The sequence below is a fragment of the Polypterus senegalus genome, chromosome 12 (genome assembly GCF_016835505.1).
Source record: "Polypterus senegalus isolate Bchr_013 chromosome 12, ASM1683550v1, whole genome shotgun sequence".
Taxonomy (NCBI): Eukaryota; Metazoa; Chordata; class Cladistia; order Polypteriformes; family Polypteridae; genus Polypterus; species Polypterus senegalus.
In genome coordinates, this window is record NC_053165.1 from 160,324,374 (window position 1) to 160,346,241 (window position 21,868).

The 21,868-nt window shown below is 41.9% G+C and overlaps 1 protein-coding gene across 6 annotated transcripts in view; it reads right to left on the reverse strand.

The window, feature by feature from the left end:
* Positions 1–10,334: 10,334 nt before the first annotated feature.
* Positions 10,335–21,868, reverse strand: part of LOC120540060 (afadin- and alpha-actinin-binding protein-like) — a 30,760-nt gene continuing 19,226 nt past the window's right edge. For 5 of the 6 annotated variants that reach the window (XM_039770527.1, XM_039770524.1, XM_039770521.1 and 2 more), the window contains 5 exons: positions 19,246–19,358; positions 18,837–19,007; positions 15,842–15,962; positions 15,437–15,578; positions 10,335–11,472 (listed from right to left, as the gene is read on the reverse strand). In XM_039770527.1, the coding sequence (XP_039626461.1) occupies positions 11,346–11,472; positions 15,437–15,578; positions 15,842–15,962; positions 18,837–19,007; positions 19,246–19,358 (674 nt within the window). In that variant the 3' untranslated portion in view covers positions 10,335–11,345. The remainder of the gene's footprint in view (positions 11,473–15,436; positions 15,579–15,841; positions 15,963–18,836; positions 19,008–19,245; positions 19,359–21,868) is intronic. The other variant, XM_039770526.1, reaches the window with a different exon arrangement.

The window sequence follows — 21,868 nt, forward strand, 5'->3', positions numbered from 1 at the left end:
TTTAATTGTCGTTATTAAGATACAACAAAGGACAGAGAGGGCAAAATAGAATGAATTCGGCAAAAGAGAGTCTGGCATTTAAATCTGCAGCAAAAGCAGAAATATTTCTAAAAGTAAAAATCACGCTGCTGTGCTTTTCTGAATGTAGAATAAGAGAAGAAAAATGGCAGCTAATTAAAAAGGGATCAGTGCCATCAGGAATGTGGACAGAACAAAAACCTGAGGCCACAGGGGGTCCCCAGGATTGAAGTTTGGGAAACACTGGTCTACAGGATGGCAGTGAGACCAGCTGCGTTATATGGGCTGGAGACGGTGGCACAGGAGACACAGCTGGAGGTGGCAGAGTTAAAGATGCTGAGATTGGCATTGGGTGTGACCAGGATGGACAGGATTAGAAATGAGGACATTAGAGGGTCAGCTCAGGTGGGACGGCTGGGAGACCGTTGTGATGATCACCAAGAAACTTTTCGGTTTTACCTTTTCATCAATTACATCATGACAACGCAACGTATAACTGCCCAAGAGTGAATATCGTTTCTTTTGCTCTACAAGAAATGTGTCTGACGTAACCACGCAGGACTTTTCCAAATCCCTTTGCATAAGATCTCGTCTTGCCAGGCCTCAGGTCCCGGGTGTGGTTACATCGCTTGGCACGAAGACTCGTCTTGCGGGTTGTGAGAGTGTCTCTGAGACAATCACGTCTCGTCTCGTTTTTTATAATAGAGAGATTCTCAGGATCTAGCAATAACCATGCATAGCCAAAAGTCTTGGGGTTATCCTCGATTCCCATCTTTATTTTAATAAACTGATTTTGTCCGTCGTCATGAGCTGCTTTCTCCAGCTTGCTAGAGTCAAACCGTCTCTGGGGCTCTCTGATCTGAAGAAGGCAGGCTGTGCTTTTATCAGGTCGCGCCTCCATTATTGTAATTCACTTTATTCGGGAATCAGGCAGTTTCATCTTTCTCGGCTGCAGATGGTTCAGAATGCTGCTGCTCGTTTTCTTACTTGGTTCTCAGAAAGTGGTGTCCATTACCCCAGTTCGGGCCTCGCTTCATTGGCTCCCAGTTGAATTTAGGATTCAGTTTAAAATTGGACTTTTGGTGTTTACGTCATTACATGGTCTGTCTCATCCTATCTGGCCGAGTTGCTGGTCCCGTCTACACCAGTCCGCTCCCTGCGTTCCTCTCAACAGCAATTGTTGGTCGTGCCAATGAAGACTAGGGGTGATCGTGCCTTTGCAGTTCTAGCACCAAAGTTATGGAGCGCTCGGCCAATTGAAATTAGGTCGACGTCATCCACTCAGATCTTTAAACCACACTTGTTTTTGGCTGCTTTTAACTGTACAGTATTTGAGTAACTCTGGTATCAATTTAATCTTTCATATCCGTTGTTTTTCTTTAAATTGTTTATCCTCTTATTGATTCCTTTAACTTGTTTGTTTTAGTATTTATGTCATTTTTGCTCTTGCTTTATTTTGTTTTATTGATATTTTTTGATTTTTCTGTACAGCACATTGGTTTACACCTATGGCGTTTTTAAATTGTGCACAAATCACAAATCCCATACCAACATGCATTGCATGTGTCATTCCAACAGATGGTGCATCATATACATTTGTAGCAATACTACCACAAACATCTGAGGTGATACTACAAATGTATGTGATGGGCCATCTGTTGGAATGAAAAATACAATGCGTTTTATTACTAGACTAGGCTGACCCGCCTTTTAAGGTGACCACTTCTTAAGGCACTTCAATATGTTGATCAATTTGATATTTTATACAAACTCATTAATTTGGTTATATTGCATTTGAGCGGGATTACTTTAATACTCGTAGTTTCTGTTATTTTTGTGATGAAATTTTAACTTTTTTTCTATATTGAGGTCGCCCTTTTGAACCCCCCTGATATTTACTATGCGGTGAGGCATTTGTACTCCATCAACATTAATTATTTCCAGAGACATAATTTTGTCTATTTTTCCAGCGCATCGCGCACAAAAGCAAGGGAACGAGGGGAGCACCAGAACCCTGCTTTCCACTCACGGGACGGAAGGACAATCCCGACCGCTTTTATATAGTAAGAAAGAAGAAGAAGATATCGCACAGTCTGGAGTAGAAAATCATCTTTTACCTGGAAAAACGAAACTACAAATCCCATCGTGCATTGCAAAATGGACGGGGCGTGTGAAACTCCACGCCTGCGTAGCATCTCGACTTTTATATAGTAAGAAAGAAGAAGAAGGACGGAAGGACACCCGACCGCTTTTATATAGAAGGATGCATCATAAAATACATTCCAATACATAGTGCATTAATACTGGGTGGTCCAGATCTAATTATGCAGATCCAGATTGCCTGGATGACTTTGATTTCAATCAATCAATCAATCAACATTTATTTATATAGCACATTTTCATACAAAAAAATGTAGCTCAAAGTGCTTTACAAAATGAATAGAAAAATAGAAGACACAATAAGAAATAAACATAAGTCAACATTAATTAACATAGAATAAGTAAGGTCCGATGGCCAGGGTGGACAGAAAAAACAAAAAAAAAAACTCCAAATGCTGGAGAAAAAAATAAAATCTGTAGCGGTTCCAGACCACGAGACCGCCTGACCAGTCAGTCCCCTCTGGGCAATCTACCTAACAAAAGTCAAACAGTCCTCTTTGGATTTGGGGTTTTCATGCGATTTATGCGGATGTTTTATGGATTTATGCGGGGACGATTCCAGTTCCAAACTTAATAAATTATAGCGTAATGAAAATGACATAATTAGATCTGGACCTCCCTATATTGAGGTCCCTGTTGATTACTTAAATTTCAGCTCCTCTGAGACGGGTAAAATGGTTTAAAAATAAAAGGTTCAAAAATGGCACTTTACAGAGTTGCGTGGTCATGGTTTGATAAATCTACGACGGTTTCTTTGCATATGAAATTGGAACTCTGGGCTTTTGAAAGTGTCTTAATACGTAGAAAAATAAATATTTTCATATAGTGGGTGACCTGTGGCATGGCAATACGGGATCAAGAAAGCCTCATCTTTAGCCTGCGTTATTGTACTGCAGCAACAGTCCTTCTAAAATACAAATGGCTTAGTGATTTTAAAAATTTGCTGTTACGTATTCATGGTTATTTATGGAGCCTGAAAAATGATCTGTATAGAGGATCTTCCTGGAACCTTCATGTCGATGTCTCTTTAAAATGGTTGCTCACTCCCCGAGGTCATCGCTCTGAAGAACCCCTTAGGTGCCTTATTATGAAGAGTGAAGTTTAACAATATTTCAGCAAAAATGCTTGCTTTGGATCTGGTGAGCAAACAACTGGATGGCTGACATTTGGCTTCTGCAACACACGAGACCCAAACGGATGTTTTCCTTATCGAATACCAACCAGTGTACGACATACGGCCATTGACTTCTATTATAAACTTTCTCCATGAAAACGTCACATTATTTTATTTTCTTGGTTATCACAGCGCCTCACGTCACAAACACATTTTTTGATGAAGTATTTGCATGTTTTCGTTGTACCTGTACAGTGACAATAAAGTCGATTCATCGTTTAAATATTCCAAAGCTCGCGTACTGCAGTAAAATCCCAGCCGCCGTCCTAACACTCAGTTAACGAACTCAAACGGCGCGGCGCATCTTCAGTTTGGCTGTGGATTTCTGAGGGGCGTCTCTCTCATTTACGCCCCCAAACACCAACCCCGTTTTACAGTCATTTCAGCTAAGCTTTTTAAACACTTGCTTATTTCGTGTCGTCTGCAGTAACACAAAGAATGAACTTTAGCAGAGTACTGGCCATGTGAGCTACGATCCCCGTTGCCTCTGTCAGAAGCAGATCGACCCGTTAGCAGCGAAAGGCGTCACCTACCTTTGCGTTTTTCATTCGTCTGAGTGTCCGATATAACCTACAAGTATCGGTGCCTTTCTGTAACTTCCGAACTCTGACAGATCTTGAATATGACGGTCACCTGCTGCCCCACGCTGAAGTGAAGCGCGTTGGCTAGATCAGTCGTATTTTAAAGCCAAGGCAGGCAGGTGTTTGTCACGTCTCGCGATATCACGTCCGGATTGACTCCCGGGATGATCAGTAAGTATTCAGGTTGCTAGGGGACAACAGGAGCGCCGCGCAACTGCCCAAGAGTAGCACATCGATCAGACTTGTAATCAAATTCGTGATCAGCAATCTCAGGATAGCATAATACGACATTCCATAGTTATATTATCGATCCTCATTTTTTTTTCTCTAAATTTTGTAAACGGCAGTAAGTTTGATCCCTCCTTTACAATTACGGAGCGAGCCCCCAGCTTCGATTAATATGGCATGCGCGACCTCAAGTCCTTCTGATCATTTTTGCTAAAGGAACCTATTGGTTTACTTTTTAGCATAAGTGTGTGATTTTTTTCTGCGCAAAATATGGCTAAAAAATTGAGTTTTCTTTTTGGGGTCTAAAGAGCCAAAAATAGGGTGGAACCTCCAAAATCCCGACCTCTTGCATAACAAGACAAGTCGCGCGCTAGATCAGAGTTGGGGCTTTTCTTGGAAATGGGACTCGGGAGGCACGTGCAAAAAAATATGATTTCAAATCATAAGAAGGAATTCTTGTGAACACAATAGAAATAAAAATAATCTGCTTGTCTGCCTAACTCGCGTATCCAGGGCGGGATTACAGGGCCACAAGGTAGGCATAATCCCTGGACAGGCCGCCAGTCCATCACAAGGCATACACTCACATGCAAATACACACCCACATTATGGGGCGAATTTAGCATCGGCAAATCACCTCAATCAGGATGAAGTTTATTAAATTCAGTCCTGATTTTTTAACAAAGGCAGAGTGGGCCGTCAGTCTTGCCTATCTGAGTCGGGTTCGACATGGATTCTGGATGTTCTCTCCATGTGATTACAGACGGACTGGCTTCATCAAAATCAATGGAAAATTAAAAGTGTCAGTGAATTTACTCACTCAATAAGATCGTACTCCGTTCAAGTATCACTATGTTGTCAGTAGTACGAGGGTGCTCTACCGTGTTAACCATTATGGACGTAATGAGACTGTGTAACGGTCGTCTGAATATGTGTGCATCACTGCGAGTTTGTACCTTTTCCCATTCCTGTTATTAGTGGATTGGCTTAATTTGTAACGCCGGCCAATTATACAGTGGAAGAGGAGCACCTGGCTTGGAGGGCCAACAGACTGTAAGGGGAGGAGCCAACGGTATGTTAATTGGTGGTAGGAAAAAGGAGAGGAGGAGCAGAGCCAAGAGAGAAGTGGACGCCATCACAGGAAAAGGCAAGAGGGAAAGGATTGACACACCTTGCAAAACGTCCGGCGAACCCGGGTTCATTCCAAGACTAATTATTTTCACTATATAGTGAAAAGTATTCGGGAGAGGACCCGACGGGCCAGCACAAGGAACTGTTAATCTACACTCACCTAAAGGATTATTAGGACCACCATACTAATCCGGTGTTTGACCCCCTTTCGCCTTCAGAACTGCCTTAATTCTACGTGGCATTGATTCAACTTTCTTTACAAATGTTGGCTCATATTGATAGGATAGCATCTAGCAGTTGATGGAGATTTGTGGGATGCACATCACGAAGCTCCCGTTCCACCACATCCCAAAGATGCTCTATTGGGTTGAGATCTGGTGACTGTGGGGGCCATTTTAGTACAGTGAACTCATTGTCATGTTCAAGAAACCAATTTGAAATGATTCGAGCTTTGTGACATGGTGCATTATCCTGCTGGAAGTAGCCATCAGAGGATGGGTACATGGTGGTCATGAAGGGATGGACATGGTCAGAAACAATGCTCAGGTAGCCCGTGGCATTTAAACGATGCCCAATTGGCACTAAGGGGCCTAAAGTGTGCCAAGAAAACATCCCCACACCATTACACCACCACTACCAGCCTGCACAGTGGTAACAAGGCATGATGGATCCATGTTCTCATTCTGTTTACACCAAATTCTGACTCTACCATTTGAATGTCTCAACAGAAATCGAGACTCATCAGACCAGGCAACATTTTTCCAGTCTTCAACTGTCCAATTTGGTGAGCTCATGCAAATTGTAGCCTCTTTTTCCTATTTGTAGTGGAGATGAGTGGTACCCGGTGGGGTCTTCTGCTGTTGTAGCCCATCCGCCTCAAGGTTGTGTGTGTTGTGGCTTCACAAATGCTTTGCTGCATACCTCGGTTGTACGAGTGGTTATTTCAGTCAAAGTTGCTCTTCTATCAGCTTGAATCAGTCGGCCCTTCATTCTCCTCTGACCTCTAGCATCAACAAGGCATTTTAGCCCACAGGACTGGCGCATACTGGATGTTTTTCCCTTTTCACACCATTCTTTGTAAACCCTAGAAATGGTTGTGCGTGAAAATCCCAGTAACTGAGCAGATTGTGAAATACTCAGTCCGGCCCGTCTGGCACCAACAACCATGCCACGCTCAGAACTGCTTAAATCACCTTTCTTTGCCATTCTGACATTCAGTTTGGAGTTCAGGAGATTGTCTTGACCAGGACCACACCCCTAAATGCATTGAAGCAACTGCCATGTGATTGGTTGATTAGATAATTGCATTAATGAGAAATTGAACAGGTGTTCCTAATAATCCTTTAGGTGAGTGTATATGTTTCCCGGAACAGAAGATATGGTTGCCACCTCATTCCCCACTGCAGACTGAGCGCGACAATCTGTATAGATAATACTTAAAGAACTACAAAGACATTTTTTCTCTCTTGCTCAAATTTCTGTAATAGTAAATTAGGATGAAGGGATATCCTGCTGGGGTCACACAGTGAGAACATTGAGGAGGTTGTTGACTGCACTACTGACTACATCAAATTCTGTATGGACATTGTAGTTCCAGTAAGAACAGTCCGCTGCTATGCTAACAAGCCATGGATCACAAGTGACATCAAGGGCCTTTTGAACCAGAAGAAAAGGGCTTTTAAAGGCGGTGACCAGCATGAGCTCAAGCGTGTGCAGAAGGAACTCCGAGTCCAGCTCAGGATGGCGAAGGAGCAGTACAGGAGAAAACTGGAGCAGAAGTTGCAGAATAACATTATGAAGGAATTGTGGGATGGGATGAAGATCATCACTGGCTGCAGCTCGAAGCGGGGGGCTGCCATCGAGAGAGACGAGGAGAGAGCAAACCAGATGAACGTCATCTTAAACAGGGTTGACCACCCTAACCCACTCTCACCTCGGAGTACTGCATCCTTCTGCTGATACCAGCATAGCAGAGACATCCCCACCCACAATTACAGCAGCACAGGTGAGCAGAGAGCTGAGGAGACTTCGTGCCAGCAAAGCAGCGGGTCCAGATGGAGTATCGCCACGACTGCTGAAGGTCTGTGCGTTGGAACTGTGGAGTCCACTACAGCGCATCTTCAACCTGAGCCTGGAACAGGGGAGAGTCCCGAGACTTTGGAAAACATCTTGTATCACCCCAGTCCCAAAGGTATCATGTCCTGGTGAGCTGAATGACTTCCGGCCTGTTGCTCTGATGTCACATGTGATGAAGACCATGGAGAGGCTGCTGCTTCACCACCTGAGGCCACAGGTCCGCCACACCCTCAACCCTCTGCAGTTCGCATACCAGGAGAAGGTGGGAGCAGAGGATGCCATCATCTACATGCTACACCGATCCCTCTCCCACTTGGACAGAGGCGGTGGTGCTGTAAGAATTATGTTTCTGGACTTCTCTAGTTCCTTCAACACCATCCAACCTCTGCTCCTTAGAGACAAGCTGACTGAGATGGGAGTAGATTCACACCTGGTGCCATGGACTATCTTACAGACAGACCTCAGTATGTGCATCTTGGGAACTGTAGGTCTGACATTGTAGTCAGCAGCACAGGAGCGCCGCAGAGGACTGGACTTTCAACGGTCCTGTTCAGCCAACATACATCAGACTTTCAATACAACTCGGAGTCCTGCCACGTGCAAAAGTTCACTGACGACACTGCTATACTGCTGAGTATAGGAAGCTAATCAAGGACTTTGTTAAATGGTGCGACTCAAACCACCTACAACTGAACACCAGCAAAACCAAGGAGCTGGTGGTGGATTTTAGGAGGCCCAGGCCCCTCATGGACCCCGTGATCATCAGAGGTGACTGTGCAGAGGGTGCAGACCTATAAATACCTGGGAGTGCAGCTGGATGATAAATTGGACTGGACTGCCAATACTGATGCTCTGTGTAAGAGAGGACAGAGCGACTATACTTCATTAGAAGGCTGGCGTCCTTCAACATCTGCAATAAGATGCTGCAGATGTTCTATCAGACAGTTGTGGTGAGCGCCCTCTGCTACACAGTGGTGTGCTGGGGAAGCAGCATAAAGAAGAGGGACAAACTTGTGAGGAAGGCAGGCTCTATTGTAGGAATGAAGCTGGACAGTTTGACATCTGTGGCAGAGCGACGGGCGCTGAGCAGACTCCTGTCAATCATGGAGAATCCACTGAACAGAATCATCTCCAGACAGAGGAGCAGCTTCAGAGACAGACTGAGGAGACCCCACACTATGCGACTTGGGGGGTAAACGCTAACATTATACAAAGTTATTGTCTGTTATACCTGCATTGTTATCACTCTTTAATATTATTTATCAGTATGCTGCTGCTGAAGTATGGGAATTTCCTCTTGGGATTAATAATCTGTGTTTAAGTGTTTTGTGCCGTGATTCATGATGGGTGGGAAGTGCTGCAGCGTGCGATTATGCAGATGTTTTTTTATTTTTTTTGTTACAGTAAGTGTGTGTGTGTGTGTATCATATTCCAATAATCTTTTTTTTTACTTAACCCTCTATACTTTGGGTGGTGTAGTAGGAAAGTAGTGTTGGTCACTCACGCCCCGGATTATTTCTTTTTCTTTTGCTGTGCGTCGTTAACGGTTTCCAGATGTAGTATGATGGCATCTCCTTGTTTGGCTTGTCTATTATAAAAAAAAAAAAAATTTGGAGGATTGGAAGGAGGCAAGACGAGATTTTTCTCAAGTAAACACTTTCATGTCCTGCGAGACGAGACTGTGTGCCAAGAGATTCAACCAGGCCCAGGGCCGGAAATAAAAGACAAAGAGTAGATGACAAAATAGAACGGCAAAGAATTCAAAAACGTTGGCACGATACACATGCAGGGCAGGTAAGAGGTAATGAAAGTACAAAATTCCCAAAGTCTCAAAAAAAAAAAAAGAAAAAAAAAAAAGGATAGTAAAATAAGCATTAACACAAACAAATTATTACTCAGTGAAATAACTGAGCAGTGAAAAGAGATCAAATATATGGAAATGGGTGATACTACAGAGCTACAACAAGTTTAATTTCAAAGAAACCAAAGAAATCAAATATATTGTTCGGATTTAAACTTTAAAGTCGGAGACTTTTAGATTGTCTAATTCGTGTTGCCATCAGGAAAAAAAAAAAAAGCATTTCTTCCCAATGAAGAGGCGTATCCGCGAGAATTGAAAGATTGGTTGTTTGGTGAAAGTGAAATTCCGTGAGAGTATTTCAAGCACGCACCTGGCCCAATCATTTCCCATTTGTATGAATGCTATTGTCAGACACATTTCTTGTAGAGAGAAAGAAACGATATTCACTCACGGGCAGTTATACGTTGCGTTGTCACGATGCAAGTCCAAACACAGAATCAAAATTCAATGCTATATTGACGACAAGGCAAAAGTGAAGAGAGATTGAATATATGGACATGGGTGATATGACAAGTGTGCAGATCACGCGTCACGCCAGCTGATCGAGCAAAGAGGTAATAAAAAAAAAAAAACAAACTGTCTCCCACTGTATCACTGTTTAAGAGGGGCTTTCGGGGGAGCGACCGTGTCTCTTTACAACTCTAGCAGTAGAGACGTGAAGTAGCTGGTGCATAGCGCAGGCCTGGGGTTTGTGGGGGTTGGAGAGCGAAGTGAACAGGGGTCAAAGGCCCCTAGTTATATATAAAGATTAATATCAATAATCCATTAACCACCTGCTTGTCCTTTTATTCAAACCTAAGGAGCCAAGAGTCCCCTCGGCGCTCCAGGATTTAGAGTAATGCATGAATAGACGGGGGGGATTGGCAAACAAACCGAGCGGGGGCAAAACCCCTAGTAATTAATGAATAAAAGAAACGTTAAAGGATTAACAGTCTTAAATAGCAACTCAACTAAAATGAAGGGAAAAAGTAATTAGCAGCAAACACCGGTCACTAATTAAGGATTCAAAACGATAACCTACAGCCACTGCGGCCCTCCAGGAACAGAGCTGGACAGCCCTGTCATAGACGAGGTTTGAAAGGAGTGAATAAATGACAAGAGGTAAAGTTAACTTTACCTTTATTTAAACAAAAGGTAAAGAAATCAAGTGCAACAGCATATTGGAATACAAATACTAACATGCAGGTAAGAAAAAATAAATCCTCAAATGTTAAAAGTTAACGCAAACCGAACATTGAAAAATGGACACAATTTTATTGCAGATCTATAGTAGTACTGCACTTAAACTAACATGTCAGAAACTGCGGAACTGATTGGACATACAGGAGATGCTCGTATAGAAGGACAACATTCAAACTAATTATTTAAAAAAAAAAAAAAAAATACGACTTCCATTACTTACTCTAAAATTTCAAGTAGATTTGTAGGAACTTCAGTTGGATTTCTTTCAAATAATTAAAAAAATAACATTAAAACTAACATTACACAACTTGACTTATTAAGAGTTCAACCGGGTTCTTCAGACTTAATAAATCTCGGCCCAGATGGCAGGTTCTCTGTCTTTTGAGAGTTCAGGCTTCACCCAACATCTACATTTTCTGTTCACCGCGCTTGCCGGGGTCAATTAGCCGCACAGCATCTTTACTCATCTGACCATTTGGAAGACCTCAAGAAATACTGAATGATGAGCATTTCAATAAAATGCACCAGTGAGGAAGAGGAGGAAGATTTAATTAAAAGTGTAAGGCACACTGAAGACATATAGTATATATGTGTGATAACACTTTTAGCCTTCCTGGGTCAGCGAATTTATCCTAAAAGATGACATTCTGTTGGGTTGTCTTAAATGTGGGAGTCTCGGGCAATGCAGTGCAGCTTTGGCAGTCTGGGAGGGACATGATGAAGATATCAAAACAACATGGTAGTGGGTTAGGAGGAGAAGCGTTTAGAAAGAGGTGGGAAGGCTACAAAAAGCTAAGGGCCCCTCTTTTCCTTGCCATCTTGCCGTTTATGTGACCCACAGAATGAGAATAACCTGAAACAGGAGGATTAAAGGGTGAACGTACTGTAGCAGGGTAAGCTCTCGATTATACTGCCAGTCTGGAAAGCCAACCACTTAGAAAGAAAAGTCCATGAAGGGGTCCATGCCCATCTGGCTTGTGTAGCGACAAAGTGAATCGGGCTTCTTGTTCAACGCGTCAGGTGGACGATGTCTTGATGGCACCTCAGAAATCCGATTGCTTCTAAAACAGAGAGGGCAAAAGTAGTGGCGTTGTTAAGCGAGAGTTTGAATGTCACTTTTAAAACATGGAGTGCCTTCAGAACGTCTTCAGACCCCCCACCTTTCGTCACCTTCTGTTACGTTGCAGCCTTGTGCTAATATCATTTAACTTTTTATCTGCCCTCATAAAGCAATCAAATTGATACCCCAGAATGAAAAAGTGAAAACAGGATTAGCAATTTTTGCAAACTAATTCTAATAAGACACTGTAAATGTCCCATTGACGCAAGTATTGAGACCCTTTACTTTGACACTTGCAATTTGGCTTGGGTGCATCCCATTCTATTAATCATCATCGAGATGTTTCTCCACCTTGTTTGGGGTCCACCTGTGGTCAATTCAAATGACTGGACAGATTAGGAAATGCGCGCTCGCCCACACACACACACACACATCTATAGAAGGTTCACCAAAGTAGGCCATGATGTAGAATTGCCTGCTGAGCTTAGAGACAGCATTGGATTGAGGCAAAGATCTGGGGGAAGGCTAACAAACAAAACAAAGACATTTCTGCAAACCTTCAATGTTCCCAAGAACACAGTGGGATCCATAATTCTCAAAATGAAGTAAGTTTGGAAAAAAACGACAAGTGTTCCTAGAGCTGTCCACCCATGAAGAACCCAATGATAACTCTGGATACCAGTCTATAGAAGGGTCTTCACAATCGAGGAAAAAAAAAACAAGCCATGAGGTTGAAGACATTGCCCGAGACAGGATTAGGATGATGCATAGATCTTGGGAAGGGTAGCATTTAAAGCAGCGTTTCCTAAACTCAGTCCTGGTGAACCCCTGTGGCTGCAGGTTTTTGTTCCAACCAGATTCCGTTTTTAATTGGACTCCTGGGCTAATTAAGTGAGCTGATAAATTTCCCAAGTTCTGTGTTTAGGGAACAATATAGAAATTAGAAAACCAAGTTTGCTAAAAAAAATTAAAATGTACCAAGCAGTTATATAGGAATGTATTTTTTTTCTTTTTAACAATATTTTCATCCTGATTTTCATTCTAATTTTCCAGGTCTTCGAATTGTTTAATTAATCCATTATTTACTAATTAGTGCGTCTGACATTAAAGTAGTTGCAGCCTTTGATTATTCAGTGTTGTTTGCCTGGGTGTCTGCTCTGCTTGTTTTAAATTGTCGTTAATAAGATACAACGAAGGGGGGAAAACTGCACAGAGAAAGGGCAAAGTACAATGAAATCAACAAAAGAGAGTTAAGCATTACATCAAAAGCAGAAATACTGTTTTTCTAAATATCTTATAAATGTAAAAATCATGCTGCTAAACTTTTCTGAATGTCAAATAAAAGAAAAAAAAAAAAAAAAAGACCAGCTAATTAAAAGAGATCAGTGCTATCACTGTTTAGGAATCCGGTTGGAACAAAAACCTGCAGCCACAGGGGTCCACCAGGACCGAGTTTGGGAAACACTGATTTAAGGTTTCCAAGTGCACAGTGGCCTCCATAATTCTTAAAAAGGAGTTAGGAACAACTGTGACTCTTCCTACAGCTCACTGCCTGGCCAAACTGAGGAAGTGAGGCAGAAGGGCAGTGGTAAGAGGTGCCAGTCACCCCGGCTGAGCCCTACAGAACCCAAGGGGAGATGCGAGGAACTTCCAGGACGACAACCATCACTGCAACACTCCACTAATCGGGGGATCATGGTAGTGTGTCCTGATCACACAGAAAGGATCACCTGGAGTTTATGAAATGGCACCCAAAGGAGTCTCAGACAGTGAGAAACTAGGTTCTCTGGTCTGGTGAAACAAGTTTGGTCCACTTCTGAGAGTTATGTCTGGAAGATACCAGGCAGTGCTCATCACCTACACACTACCATTCCAACAGTGAAGCATGGCAGTGGCAGCATCATGCTGGCGAGTTGCTTATTGGTGGCAGGGACTGAGAGACTAGTCGCACAACAAAGTACAGAGGCTTCCCCAAAGTTAATGTCTTACTTGTCTTTCCGAGTGGATGTGGAGTCATTTTCTCAAACTAAATAAGGAGCAAACAGAAATCTTAGTGATTGGCAAAAATGGATAAAGTGAGGGAATTAGAAATAAACTTGATCCATTAGGCTTAAAAGTCAAGACAGCGGTAAAGAATTTAGGGGTAACTATTGAGTTGGACCTACATTTTAAATCATATATTAATCTGATCACTAGGGCAACATTTTTTCCAGTAGAGCAAAAGTTAGATCCCTTATAACTTTGCAAGATGCTGAAAAATGAGTTCACGCTTTTGATTTTGGTCAACTAGATTACTGTAACACACTCCTCTCAGGACCACTCAAAAAAAAACAACCAACCCCCAAAAAAACACAAACACATCAATTGGTTACGACTGCAGAATGGAGCTGCTAGAATCTTAATTAGGAAACGAACATACGAGCATATCACGCCAGTCTTAGTGTCGTTACGCTGGTTACCACTGCCATTTAGAATTAACTTTAAAATCCTGCTTATGGTTTTCAAAGCCTTCAATAATCTGCTCCATCCTACATTTCAGAATGCCTTTCACGTTCCACTCCAAAAATTGCAACCTTAGATCTTCAAAGGAGTGTCTTCTTAACTTAAAAGTGGCGAGGCTGCCTTCTGCTGCTATACACCTAAAATCTGGAAAAAGAGTTTACTAAAAGAAATTCACTAGGCTAATATGGTGGAGCACTTTAAAAAAACTGCTAAAAACCGGTTATTGTAACACGGCGTACTCATCGCTTCATTTTAGTGTAACCCTGATATTCTGTATATGCATTGAATTATCGTTTTTATCAGATCTCCACAATCCGTACTAAACCCTACTTTGTCTGCTGTTCTTTTTCCGGTTTCCTGTGGTGGCGATCTGCGCCCCCACCACCTGATCAGGGCACCGTAAAAGTCCCTACATTGATGGATTAAAGGCCAGATGTCTACATGACCATCATCATCTAATTCTTCCCTGTGAAGCCTGAAAACCATGAGGACTGATTGAGATCACTTATGTTAGGTAGAATTTCCCAGTGGGGTCTGGGAACCCCTGCAGATTTTTTTTGTTTTTTTTTTTCTCAAACCCTCGAGTTTTGTTTTTTTTTTTTCTGTCCCCCTGGCCATCGGACCTTACTTAATTCTTTGTTACTTATTATTGCCTAATCTTATTTTTATATTTTTTCATTCTTCAAACCGTTGGTTTGACTTTGTGTTGCTCACAGAGTCCCATGACCAGCGTTTGGAGGGAGCATCAATTACGGCACTACGGCCATGTGGCACGATTCCCCGAGGGTGATCCAGCTTGTAGGATCCTCATTGTTGGGGACCTGAGTGGCTGGACCAGGCCAAGGGGTTGCCCCCACATAACACCTGGCTGCGGCAGGCAAGTTACTTCCGGAGGGTGGGACTGGACCGTGTGTCTGCCTGGCGGGGTTGCCAACCGGGATACTGAGCTGTTTTTTCGTTTGGTGGGTGCGGTAACTCACTGTACCAGTGCATGCTTCCCAACTTGACTTGACTTTTGTCACCTTGTAAAGCACTTTGAGCTCCATGCAGTAATTTGTATGAAAATGGGCTCTAGAAATAATGTTGAGTGCTTGGGACCTCAGACTGGGTGAAAGGTTCACGTTCCAAGAAGAAAGTAACCATAAGCACATTTGGAAAAACTTCTAAAAATCCTGTTTTCGCTTTGTCATTCTTGGTGGTGGAGTGTTGGTCGATGAGGGAGTAAATTAATTTAACATAAGGCTAAAACATAAAAAATGCTGAACAAAAAGTGAAGGGGTATGAATAGCTTTTGAAGGCACTGTAAGTGCACAGTGCATTTTTGAACTTGGTATCCATCATCCGTTAAGTGACACACTCCACCTCCTTGGATGTAAACTGCCCGAAGGCTACAATGACGCATACCAGCCTAACCACTCCACACCTCTCCTTCCCCATCCCACCCAGCTGAGTCACATCACTACCTGGGTGGATCTTGAAAGAGTTTCAAGGTGCAGAAAAGTTCAGGTGTGCTGGGAGTGGACACCTGTCGCACAGATGCTTCCATTTTGGTGCTGGGGGTTTGCATGTTGGAAGGAAAGTTGCAGTAGTCCTCCGCCGCAGGAGCTGAAAAAGGAGACCAACAACAAAATGAAACATACCAGAGGTCAGTGCAATCAGCTTGTACGCTGCTTTAGATAATGTACAGTATCCATGCTTTGCTAAAAGAATAGGAATAAGAGCTGCTCTTCATTACAGATGTATGAGAGCTAGGAAACCAACATCAGATCAACAGCCATCATCACTAATGGTACTTAAGTATATTTTTTAGTCCAAATTTGATTTACAGATTTTAGGTTTTTAAAAAAAAGTTCAAAACGTGCACTCACGCTCTGGGCTGAACGTTCGTCGTCGCTGCCAGGGTGAAGCCTCTTTGCGGTCCAGAAAAGGAGTCAGATTGAAAAACTGCTGCTGGAGCAGGGCGGCACGCTCCTCTTCAAACTGCTTCCGCTTAATGGGGAGAAAGGACAAAAACCACACGTCAGCCAACCGAGGAAGAATCCCTAAATACAAGTGTCTTATACAGTTGGTTGAAAGAGGTGAACATTGCAGTCCTCTTGTGCCCGATTAACCAGATGTGCGATTTTATTGTAGTGACGCAGCATGAAGTGTTATCAGCCAGCGCTAGTGGCGTAGTGAAGTTATGAGGACATGTTACAAATCTCAGCATTATTCAATTAACGACTAGCTAAGTAATTATACAGAGTCACCTGGTCACTTTTAAAATTGCCCCATCCCCATTACATACCAACTTTCAAGGTGTGCTTCAAAATGCTTAATTGTTGATTAATTAATCAATCATTCTCCAATTGTACACATAAGAAATCTAACAAACCAGAGGAGTCCGTTCAGTCCATCACGCTCATTTGTTTAGCTGACAGCTAAGCTGTCCCAATAGCTCATCCAAATCCTGCATAGATGTTCTCAGGATTACTTCAGCCAAGCCTCATTAATTTGTTCCACAATTCTTTGTGTAAAGAGCAGCTTCCTGGCTTCAGTCCTAAATGCACTTCTTCTTAATGTCCACTTATATCCTCAGCTATGGGATTCACCATTAAGTTGACAGAATTCTGCTGGCTCGGCTTTATCAATGGCTTTGAGGACTTTGAAGACCTGGATTAGGTCCTCCACTCAGGAATAAACATGTTTAACTCTCCAAGTCTGTCACAGTAGGACACATCATTAATGTTCTGGGTTGCTCTCTTCTCCACAGCTTCAAGTGCTGCCATGTGTGTCTTGTGTTGTGGTGACCAGAACTGCACACAATACTTCAGATGTGCTCTCACTAGTGAATTATATAGTCTACACATTTAAGTTTAAAGAAAAGCAAGGGCACCCGCTAAAGCATCGTCGGGCAACCAGTGCGCCGTGGAATTTTCTAGGGGCGCCGCGAAAACTTTTGTAAAATATTTAAAATTGCTAGTGTTTTTGAACTTTTGGTTGATTAAAAAGATAATGTTTAAAAAAATATTTTATGTTGGAAAAACAGATGATGGAACACTTGCGGAAATGAAGTCTAGGAAATGCGAGAGACTTCAAATGATCGACAAGGAAATGTGCGTCTGTCTTTCGAAAATTGATCCTTGCATCAATCTCATATGTGCTGTAAAACAATCTCAACGTTCACATTAATTAAAGATTTATCCTTTGATTCCTATATTAATAAAATAATTTTACAAGTTTGAAAGACAACTGTTTTTATTGGCGATTGTCCATAGATTGTGTCTTCACGACTTTATTTATGGGCAGTCCCTCAGGTGTGGTGCGAAAGAAAATTTTTAGACGTAGTGCGCCAAACTCGAAAAAGGTTGCCTTTCACTGCGTGAAAGGAAAGGCACAGCTACCAACATTAAAAAAAAAAAAAGTGACCCCACCAGTATGTATTTAGATAGAAATGAGTGGGCCCTGTGATGGGCTGAAATACCAAAGTACAGATTCCGGAGTTGCACCAAACACTGACACATACAGTGGGCTCAATTTTCTGCACACTTTGAGCTGTAACTCAAACTTTAACTTTCCACTAGTTGAGCTACCTGTTTAAAGAGAGGCTGAAATCCATGCGGACCTCAGTGTTAATGTTTGCAGTTGTTGTGATGTGAGATTTTACATACAACTTGATAAATGTTTTGTAGGTCTTTATTTATAATTTAGGCAAACCAATGTAATTTAATTTTGTGGTACCTTGGTGAGAGGCATTCTTGTTTATCCCCCCCATGTTTACGACTTTTCTTTGTAATTTTACGACAGGATTTGGGGGATGTGTCTTAAACCAGTTTGATGAGCATTTCTTTGCTAAAGTCTTTTCCCCCATCCTTCACACAAAGCCAGGTTAGTGTAATATATGGTCTTTTGGGGGCAGGAGATAAGATGTTTTATTCATCCCATTGGTCTGAGGTATGGCTGTTTGGAATTGGCTTGTCTCAGAGGCCTTCAAGTACCATGATATCCTATTCGCTGTAGGGAGTTGGACAGAAAACCTATAAATCTGCTTGCTCAACCACATTCTCTCTCTCTCTGACCCACATATGATGGAAGAAGCATCTCTCTCTCTAACCTGTGATGATGAAGACAACACAATGAAGAGCACAGCTCAGCAGCCATATTGAACAGACATGTGGCTGAAAGCTGAGCACCAATGATGCCTTAACTAGAGACATTTTAAGTAACTGCAAGTCTGTGTGCCACCTGAATTACACACCACCATTTGATCAGGTTGTATGGTTGCCAATATTCAAATGTACTTTGCATTTTGTTATTATTTATGAATATTATCAGTAATACATTATTTTATGTGTAACTTAACTCCTGCTTGTCTTTTTACTACATCTAATTGCCTGAGGTTATAGATATAGAAGGGAAGGTGGGGATAAGTTATATACAGTGGTAAGTCTGTGAGATTAGGTATTCTAAGGCTACATAATAATACAATAGGGGACAGTAGAGCAATACATATATTACTCTACCAAGATAAAACAGCAGTGCACTACTATTTGGAATGTATTCTGTAATGCATGTAGTAATGAAATGCATTCCAACAGATGGCACATCACATACATTAACACTGCTTTTAGAAGTTCCATACCAAATGTCATATACCAGAGAGACATAAGCACTGCATGACTTGCAAATACTAATATCGAGGTCTACATTGATTACTTAAATTTCAACCCATCCTAAACGGGTAGCACAGATATTGCTGGATTAAATAGAACGGCAAAAAGCACTGCCTAGTAATCGAACAGTACAGATAGATACATACTTTATTAATCCCAAGGGGAAATTCACAGAGTGGGAAACCATCATTTCTGGCCTCTATCCCGTTACCTCACGTCCTAGGCGAATTGCAGCCTCAGTGAAGGTCCACCGCTCCTTCTCAAATCGCTTCTTCTGTTGCTCAAACATATTCCACTGCTGCCTCAACCGCTCCCTCTCCTCGAGGACGTAGGAGTCTCGCAGAGAAGAGGGCAGCTTCTTGTTGCTGGAGTTCACGCTCTCCTGCACATGTAAAGAGAGGGAGGATAACCAAGAGTTAGGGACCACCTTATGAGTGAATGGCTAGTAGGCCACATCAGTGACAAATCTCATTAGGTGGAGCTTTATAAGAGAGTGCAAAAAGGCAATCACACGTTAGCCGGCAAAGCCGTCTACAGTATGTCCACCGAGAGGATCTTCTAGATTTCTGGACAGGTGTTCCTTATCAAATAGCCCCCAACCCCACTACACCTTTTCTTACCTGCAGAAGCTGCTGTTGGAAAGCAATGACTTGTCGGCTCTGTTCAATCTCGGCACGGAGAAGGGCAATCTCCTTATCCTGGTCAGTCCCGAAGGGCATGCCACAGGTGAAACCTAAAGTGGAGAGCATTGCCAAGGGAGTTGGTTGGCTGGGAGAAATGGAGTAAGACAAACACATTATGACATCCAAGCAAACCGACCCTGCTTTTCGGTTCAAAGGAAAAGAGATTTCAGACAAGTGGAAAAAAGTTATCCATTCAGGTCAAAGAAACATTATTCATTAAAAAAAAAGTTTCTGTGTGTGTATATAATTACGCTCTCTCTGGGATTCTTGTATTTTGTGGCTAGAACCCTAAGGGGCAAAACCCCTTGAATCACTGCTAGGGTTCCCCTCAGCTCGTAGGTTATAATTTGGAGGTTTGCGCTTTTTTCCCCCCATTGTTTTAGGAGATCAGATACTAATTTTGGGAGTACTTCTAGTCACCAATTCCAATTCAAAAGTTAGTTTTAAATTATTTTGTGCACGTTTAGTATTAAAACTAGCTGTGCTACCCATCCAAGACAGGTCAAAATGTAAGTAATTAACACAGGCCTACTGTTTTTTTTTTCTTATTTGATACATGGGTTGTGCATTTGTATTTACTGTATACTATACTACATATCCAATCCCTTTCCTTCACGGTGACCTTTCCCTCTTTGGATACAGTTAGCCATTTTCGCAGCCGAGAAGAAGCATCGGCTGTCAAACTGACCACTCTTACAGTCAAAGTGTTAAGCTGAGAAGATGCGGAAGTGGTCGCCATTACATTGGCCTGGATTAGCAAATCTAGCGTAGTCATGTCTGGAGCCAACCATGTAAAACTTCAGTCATTAGCATTACAGCTATAAACCTCATTCATATGGCCTGAGCGGGTGGAAGAAAAATCGGTACTAAAACTGCTATTGTTGCCATAGAACATCAGACAACAGAATAGGCCAAAAACACCAATTTTATTTTTAGAGCCTTATTTGGTATGTTTAATCACCAATTTTAACTTTTTTTTTTTTTTTAACCACTTTTCTGCTTGTTTTATACATTTTTAAAATTTTCTTCCTAACCCTAACAACTGCATGGACACCCCCCGTCCTTTTAAGCTGGACAAGTCGATTTCTGCTCATCTGGCAGTTACTTACTCTTGTACATATCCAGCGTTAACATTCACAGTGTACCATCTACTGAAATGCATGTTGTAATAAAACATATTGCATTATTCACTCCAACAGATGGCACATTACAAACATCCATCCATTTTCCAACCCGCTGAATCCGAACACAGGGTCACGGGGGTCTGCTGGAGTTAGCACTGCTTTTACAAATCCCATCACAAATGGCACATAACAGATGTATACCGTGCTTGGTACATTGCAAATGCTAATATGGAGGTCTACAATGATTACTTTGATTTCAACCCATCTTCTCCGGGCTGCGCTACACATCTAAGTTAGTTTGAAGTCTAAGTAATCAAAGCAGATCGCACCGTCAATATTTGCTGTGCACCATCTATTGGAATGTATGTTGTAATGCATGTTGTAATAAAATGCATTGCATTATTCATTCCAACAGATGGTGCACTACAAACCTAAGCACTGCTTTTATAAATCCCATCCCATTTGGCATATAACACACATACCAACCAGACATACACTTGTTCTTTACCGAGATGGATTTTTGGGGCCAGTTTGGCCACGGTTTTGGCTTTTCCACAGATTGTGTAAAATTGTGGGTGGCATCCTACGTTATCAGGCACATACCCTCCGAGGTCGTGACCCACAGGAAATGATGCGATGGGTTAAAACAGATTAGAAACAAATCCTTTGGACAACCAAGTGGATGGATTCCAAACACACTTCTTACTTTTCAGAACTAAATTTTTTTTCCAACCACTCTGTTTTTTTGATTTATTCGCCTAATCCGGCCACCGGGTGAATATCCAGGTAAATATTCAGTGAACAATGATATTCACTGTGGAAAACACTTTGGAAAATTTTGTTGAAGATTAAAGGTACTCGAAAAAAAATCAAGAAAGCAATCTTACTACACCAAGGATTGAAAGTACTGAGCCAACCTGGCCCATAATCACTTAAAAATTTGGACGAGACTTGATTCCTAAGTTGTTAGAATAACCAATAAGTAACAACTTCCATGACAGAAAGGTCTCCTCACTTGTCAAATTTTCACGACTGAGAAACTGTCGAGCTTGAAAGAATGGCATTCTTAACCTTGAATTTTTCTTTCAGTGAGAACATCCTGCCATCCATCTTCTATCTCACTTACAGTGGGTACGGAAAATATTCAGACCCCCTTCAATTTTTTACTCTTTGTTATATTGCAGCCATTTGCTAAAATCATTTAAATAATTTTTTTTCCTCATTAATGTACGTACACACAGCACCCCATATTGACAGACAAAAAAAAAATTTTTGAAATTGTTACAGATTTATTAAAAAAGAAAAACTAAAATATCACCTGGTCCTAAGTATTCAGACCCTTTGCTCAGTATTTAGCAGAAGCCCCCTTTTGAGCTCATACAGCCAGGAGTCTTCTTGGGAAAGATGCAACAAGTTTTTCACACCTGGATTTGGGG